The sequence below is a fragment of the Mastigoproctus giganteus genome, chromosome 5, assembly GCF_048544385.1.
Source record: "Mastigoproctus giganteus isolate SK-2022 chromosome 5, ASM4854438v1, whole genome shotgun sequence".
Taxonomy (NCBI): domain Eukaryota; kingdom Metazoa; phylum Arthropoda; class Arachnida; order Uropygi; family Thelyphonidae; genus Mastigoproctus; species Mastigoproctus giganteus.
In genome coordinates, this window is record NC_143579.1 from 114,007,652 (window position 1) to 114,031,452 (window position 23,801).

Sequence of the window (23,801 nt, forward strand, 5' to 3'; positions counted from 1 at the left end):
ACCTCCTTTGTAACTTGGTTACAGATCAACTTGTATCTATCATAGGCTTCTGTGTCACGTGTTAATTTGTATGTATCCCATGCATTTTTCTTCTCTGCCACATGTCTCATTAGTTCATCTGACATCCACTTAGGCCTAAACCTTGAACAATATTTCTTAGTTGGTATGTAAAGCCTAGTAGCTTCCAAGATAAGTTGTTTGAATGCTTCCCATTTTGAATTTGCTTTTGGTAACATCATCAGTTGGTCCCACTGTATAGAATTTAAATACTGTCTCAGTCCATCGTAGTTGCCTTTACGAAAGCAATAACCCTTCCCTTTACCCCTAATGGTAGTTACCTCTTTGAGTAAATCCCACTTCAGCACACTGTGATCACTGCCACCTTGTGGTTCAGTTACCTGCAGATTCTTAATGCATATCATACACATGTATCTGGTACTGACAAACAATAACCCCCAAGCAATTAATTTGTTGATGGTTAAAAAGTAATCCAATACTGGATGCATTATTTAAATAATGATCCCTAAGAGAAGAATTTTATATAAAATGAAAAGTTCTATTTTTTGCATCAGCTATCAATAATTTTTATCAAAAATGGAGCAACTAAATTATTATGAATGTTTGAAGTATATTAAAAGTATGTGAATTTATTCAAGAAAACAAACATACTTTATTCACATAAAGCAGGTTTTAGTTTTTGCAAATCTGTATTCTTAAAATAACAGAACAGTGGTAACATCTATTATAATTGCTATACTATAAGGAGAGCAATGGTAATTTGGTCCCATAGTTTTGCTATATTTGAAATAATCTTAAGCAATGGTGTGGGCTACTCCAAGGCAAATGAAATTATGGCTTCATAAGAGTCCTTTCTTCACTTTGTGAATCAATTCAGGTACACCATGTTTTGGCATAGCAGTGCCACCATCTTGTTTAGTCTGGCTCCAGTTATTCCTGAAAATAAAACAAAGTTTTTTTGAGAAGAAATTAATTTCCACTCTAAGTCCAAAAACTAGAGTAAAAATGATAAAATATTATCCTATGTTTCTGGAAAGGAACTATCTGCATTCAGTGGAGATAAAGTTTAATATAATCTAACTTATATGGGTTTAAACAGAAGAAATTCTATAATATAGTTTTAGTTTATATTATAGAAAACACTTCAGGTGTTTAGAATCTCCCTTATTTGATATTTACAGATTATAATAATTCAAAAATTAAGAGGCTTTAAAAAGTAGCACAACTAGAAAACGTTTTCATTAGAAAACAAAGCAGTCACATATTGAGGGCTGAGTGTGGTCCTGAGGTAATGTGCACAGATGCAAATTCACACATTGTGATTTTGAGCATGTACTCTGCTACAGAAAAGTGCACAGCAACTCACAATGGGCTGTGCACTTGTTTTGTAATAAAACAGTTACAATGAAGTTGTAAACTCTTCTGGCCTGTTCAAAGTATAAATGGATATTTATTTATTCTGGATTGAGACGGAGATGCTTTTACATTTCATAGCTATCAGCCTGACTGAATGGTGCTGATGTCATCTGGGGTTTTGTACTGGTTACAATGGCCTGGGTGGTGGTGGGTGTTCCATTCAGAGCCACTGAACGCTATGAATTTGCAAGATCAGTTCAGTGAGATTTGGTTCTTTTGGACAGCACTGTCCATTATGGTCTAATAGAGCCTTCCCCATTTATTTCTATTGTAGAGTAGCGGAGAGATGCAGCTTGATCGGGGATCATGTAACCTTTAAATTCTCTCTCTCTTTCTGTTATTATTTTCATCTGCTACATTTCCAGGAATGAATCACAAAATTCCTAAACTAGAAAATTTTAAGAATATAAGAATTCTTTTCTCAGGAGGAGGGGGGGGGAGATAACTTCTGGCTCCATGATTCTCTTTCCATGGAAGGAATTTGTACATTAACTGCAGATTGAACAGCAAAAAAAAAAACATATGGAGGAACATGGTTCTCAAGTCCAATGTCAACACATATCTTCTTTCGTCTTCTCAACCTCCAACCCAAGCACGGTACTAAGTACTATAGGTTCTAATACCTCTCATGTTTGGGGTTCACATAAAAAAACAAAAAAAAAACGTCAGACTAATCCACTGAGTGGAGAGTGAAGTTGCAGCACACAGTGTCTAGTGCAAAGTATTTTAAAGTATTGCTTGCACTCACCTCTAGAATTCTTGTTTGTTGCCAGATTAGCTGATGTTGATAAGATGTTCTGAGGGTAGCAACGTTTCAAATGAGGGGGAAGATAAAGCTTGGGATACAAACCTAAATAACTTCAAGGGGTTTGTCAGGGTAGTAAACTATAGAAGATTACTCTTAGTCTTAACTGTAAATACAGTAATGTCAGGAGTTTTGTCAATAAAATGGCTAAATTTCAACTCTTGGTTAGGACAACTGATGCTGATATAATAGAGCTAACTATATAATATCGGTGTAAATACACCATAGTTAACCCATAGATTTGAGCTACGATTGTAGCGTAGAAGGCATCGTTTTAATTGTATCTCATAATGTGGTTGCCTTCACAACAAGATAGCTACTATTGAATTACTTCAAATAAATAACGCTTCTCTAGTAGAGAAGACTACTGTTATTTATTTTCAGCGTACCACCACCCAGACGATTGTTTCGAAGCTTTTTGGCTTCGTCATCAGTGGGCGGGTAGGTAATACAACAAGCCATCTCAGTTGCGAAGTTATATCCACATTATGAGGATAATGTGGATATAACTTCGCAACTGAGATGACGAAGCCAAAAAGCTTCGAAACGATCGTCTGGGTGGTGGTACGCTGAAAATAAATAACAGTAGTCTTCTCTACTAGAGAAGCGTTATTTATTTGAAGTAATTCAGTAGTAGCTATCTTGTTGTGAAGGCAACCACATTATGAGATACAATTAAAATGATGCCTTCTATGCTACAATCGTAGCTCAAATTTTTGGGTTAACTATGGTGTATTTACACCGATATTATATAGTTAATTATCAAAACCCATAAGGATTATGCCTAGTGCATTTAATTCTACAAATAGAGCTAACAGAAAAGTGGTGCCACCCTGAAATTGGGGATGATGAGTTCCACTATTGTATGTATAATGTATTTAGGAAAGACAGAAGGGAGGAGACGTCATGTTTCTTATCAAAACCCTGAGCACGAAAAGAGCTTTTGTTGAGTCTGAAGTTACATCTACCAACATAGAACCCATGTGGTGTGAGTCAGTAGGAAGCAAAGGTATAGAGTGTATTTAGTGTCAAGCGGCACCAGGAGTTTCCCCCATCTCCGCGTTGCTTTCATTGTAGGTGTGCCAGTTCACTGGAAAGGCTAGAGATTTAAAAGTGTGTGGATATTGTATACGTATAGTGCTATGTACCGTTGTTCTTCTGGCCATTTAGCCACTGGACCCCTGCTGAGGCCCAACGTTGTCCACACTCAGCCCCGTGGAGGCAGGCCAGGTATATCAGCATTATAATTAATTACTCTGGCAGGTCCTGCCACCTAATTTCCTGAGATTTCAGTGGCTAGGACCTAAAAAAAAAAAAAAAAAAATTTTTGATCTTTCGCATGGCGGGGGTAAGAGTGCTAGGATTTGAAAGGCCGAAACTATTGGCAAACAGTAATTTGGACATGATTAAATTTGGACGTGTAGGGCAATCGCTTGTGTATAGATAGAGTAGGGGAGGGAGACTGAAGGCTGGGGGAGAGACAGAAATATGGAGTCAATAGGGAAGGCGACCCCAATAGGTGTCAGTGGGGCATGCCCATGCCCCACCAGAAGGAAAATTGGGGGTGGCGAGGAAGGGAGGAGACAAGAGGACAGGCACCTTCCCCCCCTGCCAGGGAAGTGGAGTGGAAAGAAAGCCAGGAAAGAGTGCCCAGCTCGGTCGCCAATTGGCGCATTGGCAGAAAATCTGCTGTTCAAGGTGGGGGAAAAAGATATGGGTCCAACGAAGCAGTCGGAACCAGTTCCCCGATGTCATTCATTGGCTGTGTCCATCCAAGTAGGTTGAGGTCAGTCACATTTATGGGTTATATACACGACCAGGGTAGTCTCGTGGAGTGTCTCTTTTGCATCCCGGATGGGTTTGGTCCGTTGATCCTGTTTCCATCATCAGGAAGGGTGGTCTAGTGCTGCTTATAGTCCGGTGTTGTGGAAGTTTAATGTCTGCTACAAGGCATACTGTGCCCTTAGTTCCTGATCGCAGAACAGGTTCTTCTTCTGGCAAAGAGTTCCTGTGCAAATCTGGTGAGGTTCTTATATTCTTCGCTTGTGTCCAAGAGATGATGCTCCTGGCCTCGCGGCACGTAGGTCAATCTTGTTATTAGATTTCCACGTAGGTCCTCGTAGTTTGTACATTCGTGCATGAGGTGGGTCCAGCTTTCCGGTTTGCCACATGAACAGTTGGGGTCTTGGAGGAGGCCCAGAGATGTTAGTTTCTCGTTGAAGGGGCCGTGACCCGTCAATAAGTAGGTGGCATATAGGCCTGGGTGGAACCATACAGGTAGTTTTGGGAAAAACCTGTCTACATCAGGTATGAACCGTCGTGTCACCTCTGCTTTGGTCGAGTCTGTCCACCTGTTTTGCCATTCCTGTTTTAAGTGTGCCAAAAGCCGAGCCTTTTCCATTTTTATATTGTTTGTGGGTTTAATCGTAAAGCCCGAGTAAGTCACAGAGATTCCTTTTGATATGTAGTATGCTAGTCCGCATCTGATCACTTCGAGATCCAGGGGTAAGGATCCAGTAAGAACCTGGAGCGCTTCCGTGTTCACAGTATTGCAGGCTCGGGTTGTTTTGAGCAATATTGTTCGTTGTGTTGAGTCCAGTATTCTTTTGTTGGTGGTCAGTCTGGTTCTATGGTACCATATTGGTGCACCGTATGTGATCGCTGGGAGAAACGTAGTCTTGTAGTATAGCAACATGGTTTGTTTACTCAGCCCCCAGTCCTTGCGTGAGACTCGCGCAATTAGGCCTGAGTAGTTCCTAATCTTTGTCCTGAGTTGCCTGAGATGCGGTTGGAATGTGAGCTTGCTGTCAAAAATGATCCCGAGGTATTTCATTTGTTGGGCGAATTTGATTGTAGCGCGATTTATTTTAATTTGCGGTGGCCTCCTTATGTCCAATGTTCCCTTAAGCAAGATGGAAGTCGTTTTGGCAGGCGAGATCTGTAGAAAGTTCTCCATAGCCCACCGCTGTAGAGTATACAGAGCTTGATTTGCTCGAGTCTCAAAGTTGTTAGAGTGTGAGTAATCAGCAGACCAGAAGATTGTGATGAATATGACGAGTCTTTACATTCACATGGAATGTGCATCATCATCAGCCATTTTCAATCCACTGCAGGATGAAGGCCTCTCCAGCAACTTTCCAGTTCCTTCTGTTTTGAGCACTGGCCATCCATTTACTACCCACAAACTCATGAATTTCATCTGTCCATATCTGTTGTTGTCTTCCAGGTTTTCTCTTAGCTCCTCTTGGGTACCATTATTGTTATTCTCTGAGTCCATCTGTCATCATGTCTTCGAGCTGTGTCCTGCCGAAGACCATTTTTGCTCTTTAGTATTGATAAGAATGTCTTTTACTTGAGTTTGCTGTCTAATCCATGTGTTTCTCTTCTTATCTAACAGTCTGATTCCCAATATAATTTGTTCCATTCTTCGCTGTGTAGTTCTCAGCTTCTCTTCCATTCTTTTGGTGAGTGCCCAAATTTCACTTCCATAAGTAATGGTGGGAAGTATACATTGGTTCATTATTTTACGTTTCAGGCAAATTGGGATATTGCTCCTCAGTATGTGACTATATTTCATGAATGCTATCCATCAAAATTAATTCTTCTCTTGACTTTCATCCATTTATCATTATTACAGCTAATGACTTGTCCCAGATAAGTATATGACTCCACCTTTTCAATTACTGCTCCTTCAATCATTATCTCCCTTTCTGTGGAATACTTGTTCATCATTACTTTTGTTTTAGCCATATTCATCTTTAGTCCAAAATCCTTACTAACTCTGCATAACTGATTAAGATTTTCTTCTAATTCTTTGGGATCGTGGCTTATGACCGCAATGTCATCTGCAAATCGTAAGTGGTTTAGGTACTCTCCATTCGCATTGACTCCTTTCTGCGACCAGTCTATTCTGCTGAAAGCTTCCTCAAGGGCAGCAGTAAACAGCTTCGGAGATATTGTGTCTCCTTGTCGAACTCCTTTCTTGATTTTAAATTTCCTACTGTCTTTGTCTAGTCTAATAAAGGAGGTAGCATTCTCATATATTTTCTTCAAAATCATAATATACGGGGTATCTATGCCTTGTCTTTCCAGTGCCTGAAACATTGCCTTATGCTGTATGGAGTCAAATTCCTTTTCATAATCCACAAATGCCAGGCATAATGGTGTTTTATATTCATTTGCCTTCTCCATTAGCTGTGACATTATGTGAAGGTGATCCCTAGTTGAAAATCCTGTCCTAAAGCTAGCTTGCTCTTTTGGTTGATTCTCATCAAGTATTCTTTATAATCTGTTAGTATGTGTATAACTCTTTATAGTAGTATTCTGCTATTTGAATTATGCCTTCTCTGCTATTCATAAGTACACCATTGCTATTCTTCACTTTCAGTATCATTTGTATTTCTGTATTACTGTTCATGACTGCTGATTTAAATCCTTTGTTTTTCCTTAATGCCTGTTCTACTTTTCTTGTGTTAAATTTTCTTATGTCCTCTCTTTCTAATGGCTTTGCATAACTCAGTTATCACCCCAGGGGCTCACATCTGGTGAGTATGGGCTTGGCACACCCAGGGTCCTGAGCTGGATATCATCATTCTTCTCTTTCTTGGTGATTCCTTTCTACTTCTCACTTTCTCAGGGTAACTCGGGAATATTTTTTTGGCTTGTGCAGCATAAGCCTCAGGCTTCCTTGCACCATATGGCTATTAATAATAATAATAATAATACTCAATTTTCTCCCTGTCAGTGTTTTTCTTGTTCTTCATTTGTCGTCTTCAGTTCATCATGACAAGTGTTTCTTGACTGATTTTTTCTTCTTTGGATTTCTTTTTGCCTATAGGTTTTTCTTGGGCTTTATCACTTTCAGAAAGTTGTAATATTCCTCATCGATATCTTGGTCCTGAACAGTCTGCAGAAGCTCAAACTTGTTCTTAATTTCCAGTACATACTGCTTTTTCTCCTCTTCTATTATCTCAAAGACCTTTGTATTATTTACTAGAGTCAGTTTTTTCCTTACTTTTCTTACATCTATATCAAGTGTGCATCTTACCATTCTGTGATCACCTTCCAACATTTACCTTGTTCAGGACAGTAACATCATTCATGCTATATGTTCTGTTAGTGAGGATGAAGTCACTTTCATTAGTTGTTAATCCATTTGGGCTCTTCCATGTCCACTTTCTGTTCACCCTTTTCTTGAAAAAAGTGTTCATTACTGATATTCCTCTAGATTCTGCAAATTCCACAAGTCTTTCACCAATTCCAAAATTTCCTATAGTTCCCCTTTCTGCACTGTTTTGTCTCTTTCCAACCTTAGCATTGAAGTCCCCCCATAATATAATGTAGTGAGTTTTCTGTTCATCTAGAAGGCTCTCAATTTCGGTGTACATTTCTTCAACCTCTTCATCATCATGGCTTGATGTTGGTGCATAAATCATTATAACCTTTAGCATATACCTCTTAGAAATCCTGAGTTGTTATTTTTTATTGTTATTTAAATTAGTTGTTATTAAAAAAAAAATGTTATTTTTTATATCTTTATAGACCAGAAAGCCAACTCCACCTTCACTCCTTTCACTGTTTCCATTGGTGTACAGCAGATTCCCACTTGATAAACTTATAAGTGATTCATTTCGTCTTGTTTCAGCCAAACCGATGATATTCCAATTTACATTTTCTAATTCCTTTTCCAGCTCTAGTATCCTGTCTTCACCAATCAGCGATCTTACGTTGTAACAGGCCAAGTTCAGTTTCCTTGCATGGCAGCCTGATCGTACCCAGAGATTCTTAGCACCCTCTGCTTCCACTCTGATCCTCTCGCTGCCGTAAGAGGGGGGAATGAAAGCTGTTGGGGATTGAGGGCCATTTGTTTCGTTGTGCTGTCATGTGCTGGAGGGTTTGGTCTTTACCTCTTCACGCTGACCAGGTGTCTTGAAGAGAATAACTACACGTTCGTTGCCACCTAATAACAGGGCTTACCATCGAGAAGGTGTGCATGAGTAGATTTTAGGGAGGCAGGCCAACTGGACTTCTCCTAAATCTTCTGAAATAGAAAGATATTGGATCCATCAGTGTTTTAGACTGAGTGTCTGATAACACACAGAATGCCTGTTCCCCTCTAAGTCCCCATGGAATGGGCAAGCAAGTGCAAATGTCTTATTATGAGTGACTTAAATTTGCTCCAGATTGACTGAAAAAGTGGGAGGGAAACTCAGCATGGGGAAAATTTTTTTTTAAATAAACTAGATTATTATTTGGACCAGAATGTTAGAGAAAGTACTAGGGGCGAGAATATTCTTGACCTCACTGTTACTAACGAAACAGATGACATCATAGGACTTCAAGTATAGGAACCATTTTCAGGAAGTGATCATGCAATCATCAGTTGGAAGGCAAAGAAAGATGTTACAGCAGTTAAAGGCATGGGTTTTTAAACTTCAGAAGAGGGGACTTTATTGCAGCAGCAGGATGCCAAAATGGATGACAGAGGAGCTGGACGATTAAATAGAGCAGAAAAAGATAGCATGGGATAGTTAGGGAGCAAGTACTGAAGTCTACAACAGGCACAGGTTGATCTGTACTAGCACCAGAAATAAGCTTAGAGAGGCCAAGGCTGTGTATGAGAAAGCATTGACTATAAAAACAAAGAATGGGAACAAAAAAATTTTCATATATCTGAATACAATAAAGAAGAAAGCTAATCAAATTGTACCCATGTATGCTTGTACCCATGGGAAAGTCTTAGATAACCCAGCTGATCTTGCAGATGAATTGAATAGGTACTTAGCATTAGTCTTTACTGATGAAAGACCTTTCATGCTGAGAAGAGACTGTGCGAGTGAGGCTGAGCAGTATGAAATTAGTGATTTTGTAATTACAAATGGTTGTTTATTAGAAAAACTTTTGAGCCTTATTTGCATAAAGGCAAGTAAGGCTCCCTGAGTTGATGGCATATACCCAGTATTTTGAGGGAAACTGCCAGGGAGTGTATTGAACTATTGAGGTTAATTATGAAGGCATCTTTGGGCTCTGGAGAAATTCCTTTGGATTGGAGGAGAAGGTCCAGTGTATTTCCAATACATAAAAGTGGTTCTAAGAGTGAAGTTGGTAACTAAAGACTGGAAATCTGACTTCAGTGGTAGGAAAAATCTTAGGAGGCAAGGATTAAGAGTGCAATCCAGGGAGGGAGGGAGGGATAGATAGATAGATATTTTATTTTTTATTTTTTTTTTTTTTTATTAAAACGTGAACAGTAGATACATTTTTAACAACAACTACTGTATTTACATTCTATGTACAAAGCAAAAAAGAAAGATAAAGAAAACTTTTTAGAAAGAAATACAAAGGTTTCAATATTTTAATTTCAGGAAATAAGAAAAAACAGTTTCTTGGGGTTGGGTCGTTCTCATGTTAAGTGTCACACATTGAAGGTGATGGACTGTTCAGTGATGGTGAAGAGGTGACCGCCACTGTTCCATTCGCTGTTAAGATGATCCACAGTTTCTGGTCTTTTGCAGTGGAATTCGAGTAGAAGTCTGCTAGATAGATAGACAGACAGACAGATATGGCTTTCTGAAGGACACACAACATGGGTTTATTAAGAGTATATCATACTTAACTAACTTAGTAGGCTATTTGACATACTCACTCATGGATTTAGGGAAGAATTATGACAGTTTATTTGTATTTTACCAAAGCATTTGATTCAGTCCCTCATGAGAGGTTACTGATAAGGTTCTAAGAAAGACTGCTGGGTGACAGCAGGGCAGAAGGCAGAGGGTTATGATTAATGGATATTCTTCAGATTGGAAGGTGTTCTTCGACTCCTTCCAACAGCATATAGCAGGAGTGGAGTCCCTCAAGGATCGGTTCTTGGACCTTTGAATAAATTCAAAGGTCAACTGGATAGTTACCTGTGTGAGGAGGGAAGCATATATGATTTGTATTTTATTATCTACTTGGGGTTTTTTTTTTTTTTTAGCCTGTGCAGCAAAAGCTTGTGGCTTCCTAAGCCACAAGCTTTTGCACTAATGGTGAATACTATTACTATTTTCCACCATATAATTTTAGGCTACTATAATAACCTAAAAAAAATTATTGGTTTTTTTGATTACTATAATAACCTAAAAAAATCCAGAACTTAAAAACAGAACCTCACAATGTGAAAGACTTTAAAGAAAGTTACATGATCATAATTCTCCCCTACCCCCCTATCAATAGGAATAAGGTTAAGGTCCCTATTAGATAAGAATAACTGTATCTATCCAAAAACAAAGTATACAAGGAACTAAATCAGCTGAACTTTATCAGACATTCCTCTATCTCCAATATAATTTTGAAATGACAAAAAAAAAAATTATTACCACCGCAGAAAGCTAGATCTATCACAAGGTAGGAACAAAGAGCCACCAATTAAAACATAACCTCACCTCACAAACTTACAGTAACACCTTCCAAAAGCATCTAGCAGTACTTGCAGCAGTTAAGGCAACACCAAAATGATATCAACACTATTCTACTCAGTTTCACAGGGATCTACTATTCAATGGAGAAAAGGCGGAAGAAACATCATTCATGATGAAATATGATCTGTAGCATACTTAACTACATGTGAAACTAGCATCAGCAGTTGGTGCAAGATGCTCCTAATTGCTTTGATTGGTCCTTTGAATAAATTCAAAGGTGAACTGGATAGTTACCTGCGTGAGGAGGGAAGCATATATCATTTGCATTTTCTTATCTACCCGGGGTTTTTTTTTTAGCCAGTGCCACAAAAGCTCATGGCTTCCTTTCACTTATGGTCACGTGATCCTCATTTCAAGTCTGAGGAAAAATATGCACTAGCAGTGTCCGCGGCCATCTCCTAACATTATTGATGCTTCTGTTTTCCCGTTGTCTATTATTATTTATTTGGATTTCACTAAAAAGTTAATTGTTAGCATTCAGTGGTCACTTAATTTTTTTCTTTATCAAAAAAAAAAAAAAATAATAATAAAAATGGGGTTACTTTTAGTTGGTTGTGAACACTGAATGCTAACAATTAACTTTTTAGTGAAATCCAAATAAATAAAAGACCAAGGTGCATGTAAAAAACTATAAAAGCAAATACTCCTGCTTTAGCTTTTTTTTTTTTTTTACTTAACTTCTAATAAACACTTTGAAATATTAGGATTTTTGGTGCAAAAAGATCTAAAAGTTTTCATTTGAGACCTTTGGCAACAAAATTAAGATCAAGAGAATCATCATATATACAGGGTGTCTCAAAAATATTGGTACAAACGTTTAGGGGAGGTAGGTAACATCTAAAGGAATGTGAATTGCATAGGAACCCATAACTGGAAACGTCACCATAAGTCGGTACACGGCGCTGTTCATCAGTTCGCGAGAGGGAAAATTTCTGGTTTACTCATACAAGCAGTAGTCGCCGCACGAAGAGCATGCATCGATATACGAACTGTGAGCTGGCAGACATGTACCTAGTATATGGATTAGCAGAGGGCCCACACGGCGCAACATCACTTTGCAATAAATGTGTGGGCAGGTATGATCGGTGACTGCTTAGTCGGCCCATACCTGTTACCATCCCGCATGAACTCCACTAAATATCGGATCTTTCTTAAACAAGTTCTACCAGGGTTACTTGACGATGTTCCAGCAAATGTGAGACGCAACATTTGGTTTCAACATGACGGGGCGCCTGCCCATTATGGAAGATATGTTCATGACCATTTGAACAGGCGTTTTGGGCGTCGATGAATTGGCCGTGGTGGATCCGTTGCCTGGCCCCTCACGCTCATCTGATTTATCGAGCCTTGATTTCTTCCTGTGGGGGGGGACCCTCAAATCTATCGTGTATGAATTGCCTGTGGAGACGGAAATGGATCTCATGGCGAGATTCGTCTGCGCTGCTGCTACTGTCAAAGAAACTCTAGGTGTGTTCGACTGTGTCCGTCAATCCATGCTGCGTCGGTGTCATGCATGCATTGCATCTCATGGTGGAACCTTCGAGCATCTGTTGTAATATCATGAAATGCATCCATCTCATACTCCATTGTTAATATTATGCCAAATAAATGTTTGCCACTAATTACTGTCTTGTGTCATATCTGCTTCTTGTGCCTCTGCTACTACTTTCCCATGGCATTTCCGGTTATGGGTTCCTATGCGATTCACATTACTTTAGATGTTACCTACCTCCCCTAAACGTTTGTACCAATATTTTTGAGACACCCTGTATATATATATACATATATATATATATATATATACACACACACACACACACACCTGTGTGATCTTAATTCTCACTCCTTAATCATGAATAAGTTTTCTATTCAAAAGCAAAATACAGGAAACTGAATCACCACAATGCTCCCTTCCTTCTCATTGCAATTACAATATATTTTATGCATAAATAAAGAATTTATTGATTTTTATATTATTGTTAGACAAATTATGTATTTTACAGTGGCATGTAATTATCAGCATCATTGGTTTGACTGACTGTGCATGATTTTCAAGTCATTCTATAACCCAAAATGGTACAGACCCACTTGGAATTCAAGTAATCTAAGGCAGTTCTGAAACAGCACTGAAATCCAAGAATATGGGCACAACTAAATTTGCAATGGCGCCTCTGACATAACTAATAATTGCAAGAATAAGTTTGAGGCTGAATGGTATGGTACGGTACAACACATATCTCAAAGATGTTCTAGGAGATGTAGGACCTGAACAAAGCAGGGGTGCAAGTAAACATCAAATAAAGAGATCTACTCAAGATCTAAGAAGCATAACTTCCCACCCCTCCTGTCCTGTATACATTGTACTCCCCATTTTCGAATTCAGCATTGTGTATGTGTAATCTACTTATCACTGAATTCACACTTTTTTGTCTTATTTTAAATCTGACCTTGTTCATCCACTTTCCTTTTTGATATTATAATGCCTGTCTTTTGTGTTTATGTGTGTTCAACATTGCATCAAGAAATTTCATTAATAACAGAATTATTATCATGTTAATACTACATTTATCGTGTTTAAATACTTATGTTATCAAGAAGAGGCCCTGAGCACCAGGGATAATCATATTAAAATAAATATTTCTTCAACCAACAAACTAGTTAACTGAGTTTATTAAAAGAAATAAATTTATTAAAATATATGGAAAATTAAAATAAATTAGAATACTACATAAAATTAAACTGAACTGAATTTAATACATAGGGTGTTTCACATAAAACCGGCTCCAGTCACTGGCAAAATAATTAAAGAAATCTAGACAGGAGTAAAATGAGATAAACAAAAAATCTCAGTCAAAAGTAACTATTTATTCTCTCTGAATGTACACACAGTTATAAGAGATGCTGGAAATGACGTTCTTCTGCATCTATACACTTTTGTGCACGTAATCATATTTAAGGTGATCTGATGTCGATAGGCTCGATACTTCTTCGAATGCTGTCCTTCAGTTCATTTATTGTGTGGGAGTTGTGCCCATAAACTCTTCCTTTCAAATATTCCCACAGGTAAAAGTCACACAAAGACAAATCTGGAGAAAGCGGTGGCCACAACTCTTTGCCAACTGTGCGTTCCTCTGTGAAACTGTCACATGTCGGGCGAGTGTGACATGTGGCACCATCCTGTTAAAAGTAGCAGTTTTCAAGCTCGTGTTCTGTTAACTGAGTGTAGAGGTTCTCAAAAATCTGAAGATAAACTGCTGTGTTCACCGTAGTGGCAAAAAATATTGGGCTGACAATTCGATTGCCAGAAACTGCACACATACCCCAATTTTCTGGTTATGAAGCGGTTTCTTGTGTAAGTTGTCAAGATTTTTGTCACACCAGTATCGAGTATTATGAGAATTCATATGACCAGAAAGATGGAACCATGCCTCATCATTCATGAAATAAAGCAGTGGGTCAAGTTCACCATCTGCAATCTTGTTAAGGAGCCACTCACAATAATTCAGATGTTTCGCTGCATCAGGTGGCAGTAATTCTTGGATAAATGACACGTGATAGGGTTTCAATTTCAGGTAATGAAGTACACGAAAACAAGAAGTCGGTTTCACTCCAGTTTATTGCAACAATTTGCTGATAAATTTTCCGGGGCTAGCTAAAATTCTCTTTTGAATGCTCAACACCACCTCTGAAGTCCTAACAGAGGGTAGACGATTTCTTGGTGCGTTTACAATGGAACCTGTTGTCTGCCATTTTGCAAGTAAGCATTGAATAGTACTCTTAGCTGGGATGGTAGTAATAGGAAATTTCTCAGAAAACAATTCCTGTGTTTCCTTCAAAGAGCCAGTATGCACATAGGCTTCCACTATACAAATCCTTTCTTGCACACAATATGGCACTCTTGACGATACTCTCACACACCTATCACTTACGAGCGGCAAATGCTGATTGTATGTTGAGCAACACAAACTGAAATGATTTGGCTAAAATTAATTCTTTGGACAACTTCGTGCAGGAGTTGTTCAGAAATGAATATCACACCAGTATGAGGTGGGCCGGTTTTATATGGAATGCCCTGTACAATCAATAAATTAAGAAAATAATCAGACAAGACAAAGGACTATGCTTGAAAATTCACTATTGAACTTCATTATTGAACTGGTAGTGACACTTCACAATATTTTGTTTGTAGTGAACTACAAAGTAGTATAATGAATGGCATCAATTTAACCGGCGGAATTACTTAACAAATACAGGTCACTGTTGAAAAAAAGCCGTGAATTAGGGTTGAATTTGAAAGTGTCTGCAATTCTGCCCAGATACGATAGGAGGGAGTATATGATGAGAGCCCTGTCGATCAATTCGGCCCTGGAAAGATTGTGCAAGGCTCAAGGGGTAGAATTTTTTTCAGCCTGGTCTGTACTTGTTAACAGGAGAGACTGCTTCTACAGGGATGGGATACACTTAAATAGAAAGGGTGCAAGAATGTTTGCTGATGCTATCGAGGCAGTGTTAGGTGGGTCGGAAAACTGCTAGATTGGGGGGATACAAGGACTAATAGATTAACAGTAGCCACTGGCAGAGGTGAAAGTGATTCTTGCACTGCTTCTATTGGAATGAGCCACAGCCTGGAAAATAAGATACAGCATATTTCAGAGACTGCTGGGAATCATTGGGGTACAAGTAAACACATGAGTTGTGTTAGGGTAGCTAAGAAAAAGAACAGGTGCATGTATACTTGCGTGTACACCAATGCTAGGAGTATAGTAAATAAATTTGATGAATTTGAGGTATTGCTCAAAACATCAAAGGCAGATATTGTGGGGATTTCAGAGACGTGGTGTCACACAGATATAAGGAATGCAGAACTGGAATTTGGGGAGTACAATGTCTACAGAAGGGATAGACAGGAAGGGAGGAGGAGTTATGCTATTAGTTAAGAAATACATAAAGTCCAAGGAAGTGAAGCCAGTCGACATTGCTGGACAGTGCAGTGCCGAGTCAGTTTGGTGTGACAAAAGCATTGGGAGATCAAAATTGAGAGTAGGAGTGTGCTATAGGCCTAATGACTCTGATGAGTATAATAAGAAATTGTACAGGGAAATAGAGTGGACCAGTAAATCAGAGAGTCTTATAATGGGGGATTTTAATTTCCCAGATATTGACTGGAATTTGGGGGGGTGGTCACTCACACACACTAGCAAGGCTTTTGTGGATTTTTTGGATGATTGTTTTCTACATCAGCATGTTCGGGAGGCAACTAGAGGGAGTAATACTCATGATTTGATTATCAGTAGTGATTCTTCATGCATTAAGAATCTGCAGGTAAATAAACCACTAGGTGGCAGTGATCACAGTGTGCTGAAGTGGGATTTACTCAAAGAGGTAACTACCATTAGGGGTAAAGGGAAGGGTTATTGCTTTCGTAAAGGCAACTACGATGGACTAGACAGTATTTAAATTCTATACAGTGGGACCAACTGATGATGTTACCAACAGCAAATTCAAAATGGGAAGCATTCAAAGAACTTATCTTGGAAGCTACTAGGCTTTACATACCAACTAAGAAATATTGTTCAAGGTTTAGGCCTAAGTGGATGTCAGATGAATTAATAAGGCATATGGCAGAGAAGAAAAATGCATGGGATACATACAAATTAAGATGTGACACAGAAGCCTATGATAGATACAAGTTGATCTGTAACCAAGTTACAAAGGAGGTTAGGCAGGCGAAGGCAGATTACGAGAAATCTTTGGCAAGGGATGCAAAGAAAAACAGCAAAGAGTTCTTTACTTATGTAAGGTCTAGAAGGAAGGGGATGAATCAGATTGGTCCACTTGATATCGATGGGTCAACTGTTGATGATCCTGCTCAGGTAGCTAACAAACTAAATGAATATTTTGCATCGACATTCACACATGAGGAGTTATTCAGCGAGGGGAATGCCAGAGGTGTATTCAACTCTGGCAGTAAGCTAGAGAATCTTGTTATAACTGAGAGTAAAGTGGAGGAGAAATTGTTGAAGATAAATACAAGAAAGGCACCTGGGGTGGATGGGATCTATCCAGTTATATTAAAGGAGGCAGCAAAGGAAGTAAGCAAATGCTTAGCCATAATTATGAGAGCTTCCTTGGACTCAGGGGAAGTACCCATGGACTGGAGATGTGCAAATGTGACCCCAATTCACAAAGGAGGATCAAAGGCTGACACAAGTAATTATAGACCTGTTAGTTTAACTTCTGTTCCTGGAAAATTAATGGAGGCACTGCAGGATCATCTAGACAAGACTTCAGTTATAGCTCAGACACAGCATGGTTTTGTTAAGGGGAAGTCTTGCCTGACCAATTTGATTGGATACTATGATGCAGTCACAAAAGAACTGGATGCAGGGAATAACTTTGATATTATATACTTGGATCTTAGAAAGGCTTTTGATACTGTTGCAGATGGAAGACTGCTGCACCAATTGGAGCAGTGTGGCATTGGAGGCAAATTGCTGTTATGGATAAAGGGGTGGTTGAGGGGCAGAAGACAGAGAGCAGTAATCAATGGACACTGCTCATCGTGGACTAATGTTATTAGTGAAGTCCCTCAGGGTGCAGTATTGCGTCCATCATTGTTTTCTGTATTTATAAATGATATTGATGATGGTATATCAAGCTTAATGTCCAAGTTTTCAGATGATACGAAGGTTGGCAGGGTTGTGAAGGACTCTACTGACACTGTGCTACTGCAACAGGATCTGGAAAGGTTGAGCAGATGGGCTGAGAGGTGGCAAATGAAGTTTAACATTGAGAAATGTAAAGTACTACATATGGAAAACAGCAACCCCAGAGCAACGTATCAACTCTGTGGTACTACACTGACAGTGGTAGAGAATGAAAGGGACCTGGGCGTGGTTGTGCAGGCAGATATGAAGTTTTCTGAGCAGTGCAGATGGGCTGCAAGAGTAGCTCATGGTGTATTGTCGATGATATATAGGAATTTTTCTAGCAGGGATAAGGAGGTGATTATTTCCCTGTATAAGGCAATGGTCAGGCCACACCTAGAGTACTGTATACAGGTCTAGAGGCCTCATTTCAAGAAGGATGTAAGGATGCTGGAACGAGTACAGAGAGGGGCAACAAGATTGGTGAATGGAACAAAGGGGTGCAAAGAAAGAAAGCCTTTCTTACTTGAGCCTTTCTTACAAAGAAAGGCTTAAGTTTTGCAAATTACAGTGTCTGGAGACTAGGCACCAGCGAGGTGATCTGATTGAGGTGCTCAATGCTGATGGGATTCTTCTTCTTGCTCAGAAAAATCACCTGAGAGGGCATAAATTCAAATTGAGGAAAGACAGATGTAGGATAGACGTGAGGAAATTTGCCTTTAGCCAGCGGGTGGTTGGTTGGTGGAACACACTTCCATCCCTTGTCGTGGAAGTTGATAGCCTAAATAAGTTTAAGGCTCAGCTGGACAGGTATTTCGAACAAACAGAAGGGTGAAGTGGAAGTGGTTATTTTTTATTTATTTATTTATTTATTTTTATTTTATTTTATTTTATTTTATTTTATTTTATTTATTTTATTTTATTTTATTTATTTATTTTTTTTGGCTGATGCTGCATAAGCTTGCTTTCTTGAATCAAATGCCTCTACTAATGCTAATTGTATCTCATACAAGTGACCATGATATTGCACTACCTCAAATAAGTAATGCTTCACTATTAGAGAAGACTATTGTTATTTATTCTTCGGCAGATACTACCACCCAGACGGCATTGTTTCATGGCTTATTAGCCTATCATCGGTGGGTGGATGAGATACAAATATAAGATACAATTAAATCGATGCCATTCATTATACTACTTTGCAGTTCACTATGAACGTAATATTGTGAAGTATCACTACCAATTCAATAGTGAATTGTCAATCATAGTGTTATACCTTTTGTGATTATTTTCTTAGTTTATCACTAATGTACACCATCAAGCATCTCTCATATTGTGGAGTTATACTTCATAACTGGGTTGGCATGATTGCAACAACCAGGGTACCTACCCGCCCACTGATGATAGGCCAATAAATCTTGAAACAGTGCCGTCTGGGGATAGTATCCATCAAGAATAATAAGTAACAATAGTCTTCTCTATTAGTGAAGCATTATTTATTTTAGTGCAATATCATGGTAATTCATGAAGGTAGTCACAATATGAGATACAATTAAATTGAGCCATTCATTATACTACTTTGTAGTTCACTACGAAGAAATATTGTGAAGTATCACTATCAGTTCAATAGACAATCAATAAATATATGACAATAATAAACTATTTTTATAAAGAGTAAAAGGGCAAAAACAAGCAAGAAACTAAAAACAAAAAACATACATCAAGAGCTTTTAAGGCAACGTGCTTCTTTGTCAACTTAAACAAGATAAACAACAAATTCTTATATTATACATTGGCATAGCCTTGTGCATGCATTAACAATAAAGTGTGGATCATGTGCAGCAAAAGAAAAGGGGGGAGAGAGAGAGAGAGAGAGAGAGAGAGAGAGAGAGAGAGAGAGAGAGAAGATATTAGCCATCAGATTCTATAGAAATGAGGTAGTGCAGTGCATTGGTTCTGTTGTTAACTTGTCATTTCTCGTCATGATGTAGAATAATCACCTCCATAATAGGATGCATTGGGTTCCAGTATCACAATTAATGGCAGGGATCTGTCACAGCTATATGGAGAGCCCCCAACCATGAGAGATGGTGAGAAGTATGAGCACAATCTAATATTTTAACATTGGGTTGCAAATTATAGTTAAAATGCTGCTTTTCTTGTTCTTCAACAAGATCTTATGACTGCAGTGATTTTCTATGACAGTGACATTGCAAAGACACTGACGGCTGTCACTGAAATATCAATGGACACTGCTCTTTGTGGACTAATGTTATTAAGGGAGTCACCATTGTTGTTTTGTGTATTTATTAATGATATCGATGAAGGTATATCAGGCTTAATGTCCAAGTCTGCATATGATACCAAGGTTGGCAGGGTTGCAAATGATAGTAAAGACAGTATGCTACTGCAACAGGATCTAGAAAAGTTAGGTAGATGGGCTGAGAAGTGGCAACTGAAGTTTAATATTGACAAATGCAAAGTACTGCATATGGGTAGCAGTAACCCAAGAGAAACGTACCAACTGTGTGGTACTACACTCAGGGAAGTGGAGAATGAAAAAGATCTGGGCATAATTGTTAAGTTGGATATGAAGTTCTCTGGGCAGTGCATATGGGCTGCCAGAGCAGGTCGTGGAGTTTTGTCAATCTTAGTAAGGAATTATATAGGAATTTTTCTAGCAGAGACAGGGCGGTGATTATACCTTTGTATAAAGCAATGGTCTGGCCACACTACTGCATACAGGTCTGGAGGCCTCATTTTAGGACGGATATAGAGTTGCTAGAACGAATATAGAGAAGGGCAACAAGATTGGTGAGAAGAACAAAGGGGTTCTCTTACCAGGAGAGGCTTAAATTCTGTCAGTTGCAGCATCTGGAGACTAGGCACCTGCAGGGTTGATTGAGGTGTACTATGCCTTGAATGGTTTGAGCAGGCTCAGTGCTGATGGAATACTTCCACTTACTAAGATTAAGAACCTGAGGAGGCACAGATTCAAATTGAGGAAAGATAGTTGTAGAATAGATGTGTGGAAGTTTGCCTTTGCCAGAGGGTAGTTGATTGCTGGAACTGACTTCCATCTGTTGTTGTGGAAGTTGATAGCTTAAACTGATTCAAGGCAGAACTAGACAAACATTTGGAGTGACTGGATGGGTGAAATGGGAAGGTTTTTTTTTTTTTTTTTTTTGGCTGATGCTCTATAAGCTTGCTTTCTTGCATCATATGCCTCACCTAACTAATGACCATGAAAAAGTTTGAATCTATTTTGTACATATTTCCAATTCAGAAATAAACATAATAATAGCAACGTAGGTTTTGAGTGCTTTATTATATTCAAACAAGATTGGTTCCCATTTATAACCACCCTCTGTCTTCTGACACTCAACCATCCCAAAATACATAGCAGTCTTTCATTAGGAACAGTGCAAAAATATTTTTGGAAATATAAGTTATATGATGTAAAAATAATTTTTTTTTCTTTATCAAAGAAATAAAATTATTTGGCGCTGTACCCCGTAAGGCTACCACAAGGGAAGGGCAAGACCGTCCGGCCCCACCAACTGGAAGTGTTTCCTGTGCAACTGGCGCTAGTCACCACCCAGGAAGGAAGAAAACACCAACGCATGAAGTAGAGCATTGAAATGAATACATACATACATCATGCGAGCATACTATGAAATAACCAGGCTAGAGACTGATATGACAATTTACAGATCGCGACTACATACCAAGTGGTTGGAATGATACCTGGATATTCAGGTCACCAAACAGCGATTAGCATACTAAAGAAGGACCATCGTCACGAAGAACTTAATAGCTCCTGCCATCTTGGAAAAAATCAAGCAGGATGTCAGCGACCTGCTACAAAAAAGCACAAAGAATATGGTCAATATGGAACCGGAGGAGGAACAGCAAGAAGAAATACAACCCAGAGTAGCTGAAGTGGAAAGAGACGACGTCATGCTATCCAGAATAGAAGATGAGTGGAAGAAGGCCTTAACAACATTCGAAGGAATGGACCCCACAAGAACCCACGCGATACCTAAGCAGAGGCCAAATAAAATCCTGTGGAGAGTAACAGACCACCTCAATTGGCAAATAATACCAATTACTTTGACAACAATAGTGCAATGCTGGAGGCTATCCATACAGCCATATACTGTGCTGCCATAGGAGCCACTAGGATTAATGGAAAATAAACGAAAGACCAGCAGCAGCAGAAGAATTGAAAACAGAAGGAACTGCCAGATTGGAAAAGAAGACTTCCGCAGAAGATAGAAGAATTAAGAGTCAAGATAGGTCAGTTGACCCAGTACCAACAGGATAATAGAAGTAAGAAATTGATTGGAAAGGTGAAGAGCATCTTCAAGAGAGACAGCGTCCACAGGAAACATGAGACCAGAAATGGACACGCTGAAGCAGAACCTCCTCGCACTCGGCAAGAGACTACACCGATACAAAGAGAGCTCCCAGAGGAAAATAAACAACCGAATCTTTGATGAGGACCAAAGAGTCTTCTACAGGAAACTGGGTGAACATAAAAAAGCAGGAAACAGATCACCCGAGAAGAAGACACTCGAAGAGTTCTGGGGAAATATCTGGAGCAGTGAAGTAAGACATAACAGCAGAGCACCCTGGTAGAAGTAATAACGGAATAAAACAAAGGACATACAAGAGATGAGAAATTCGAGAAAAAGAAGCAAAACAGTCGATCAGGAACACCCACAACTGGCAAACCCCGGGAATTGATAATATCCACAACTACTGATACAAGAAGCTCACCTGCACACACAAGCACCTAGCAGAACAGTTCACTCGAATGATAAGCAACCTGGAGACAATCCCGAAGTTTCTCACTGAAGGAGTCACATATCTGAAGCCTAAAGATGAAGATACAAGAAACCCGGCAAAATACAGGCCAATCACAGGCCTCACAACGATGTACAAGATCCTAACCAGTTGCATAACTAAGAAGATATCAGACCACTTAGAGAGTCAGAACGTAATGGGCGAACAGCAGAAAGGATGCAAGTGGAGGAGCAAAGGATGCAAGGAGCAATTAACCATAGATGCCGCAGTTATGGAGCAAGCCTATATACAACCTATACACGGCCTACATCGATTACGAAAGGCCTTCGACTCCGTACCTCATAGCTGGCTAATAGAGACCCTGAAGATCTACAAGGTCAATCCAATAGTGACAAACTTCCTAGGAGCAACAATGGCGAAATGTTGGCTGGATGGGATCTATCCAGTTTCGCCATTAAGCCCGAGAACATCACAATCAGGCCAATCCCCATTAGAAGAGGAATCTTTCAGGGAGATGCTCTGAGCCCACTATGGTTCTGTCTAGCACTCAACCTGCTATCCACCATGCTCAGTGGTGGATAGCAGGTTGAGTGCTACACACTCACCCATCTGATGTACATGGATGACATCAACTGAGAAGCAACTCCAGCAACTACTCAGGATCACCGAAGAATTCAGCAAGGACATCTGGATGGAATTTGGTCTAGAAAAATGCAAGACCCACACACTGCACCAGGGAAAATTAGTTGGCCGAAACTACCAGCTGCTGACTGGTAAAGAGATTGAAGCTATGACAGAAGGAGAGACCTACAAATACCTAGGGATGATGCAGGCTGAGCAGTTAGAGCACAAGGAAATCAAGAAGTGCCTAACATAAAAATATCATTAGCATTTTAGCATTAGTAGAGGCATTTGATGCAAGAAAGCAAGCTTATGCAGCATCAGCCAAAAAAAAAAAAAAAAAAAAAACACTCCAACTTCACCCCTCTGTTCGTTCAAAATACCTGTCCAGCTGAGCCTTAAACTTATGTAGGCTATCAACTTCCACGACAAGGGATGGAAGTCTGTTCCACCAACCAACCACTCACTGGCTAAAGGTAAATTTCCGCACGTCTATCCTACATCTGTCTTTCCTCAATTTGAATTTATGCCCTCTCAAGTGATTATCCTGAGCGAGAGGAAGAATCCCATCAGCATTGAGCATGCTCAAACCATTCAATGCTTTATACACCTCTATCAGATCACCTCGCTGGTGCCTAGTCTCCAGACACTGTAAATTGCAAATCTTAAGCCTTTCTTCGTAAGAGCACCCCTTTGTTCCATTCACTAATCTTGTTGCCCTTCTCTGTACTCGTTCCAGCAGCTCTACATCCTTCTTGAAATGAGGCCTCCAGGCCTGTATACAGTACTCTAGGTGTGGCCTGACCATTGACTTATACAAGGGAATAATTACCTCCTTATCCCTGCTGGAAAAATTCCTGTATATCATTGACAATACTCCATGAGCTACTCTTGCAGCCCGTCTGCACTGCTCAGAGAACTTCATATCTGCCTGCACAACCACCCCCAAGTCCCTTTCATTCTCTACCACTGTCAGTGTAGTACCACAGAGTTGATACGTTGCTCTGGGGTTGCTGTTTCCCA

At 39.4% G+C, this 23,801-nt stretch overlaps 1 protein-coding gene across 7 annotated transcripts in view; it reads right to left on the reverse strand.

The window, feature by feature from the left end:
- Nucleotides 1-777: 777 nt before the first annotated feature.
- The window catches only part of LOC150085649 (cilia- and flagella-associated protein 206), a 465,016-nt gene continuing 441,992 nt past the window's right edge, over nt 778-23,801 (reverse strand). For all 7 annotated transcript variants that reach the window (XM_090373411.1, XM_090373412.1, XM_090373415.1 and 4 more), the window contains one exon: nt 778-954. In XM_090373411.1, coding sequence (XP_090229537.1) covers nt 858-954 — 97 coding nt within the window. In that variant the 3' untranslated portion in view covers nt 778-857. The remainder of the gene's footprint in view (nt 955-23,801) is intronic.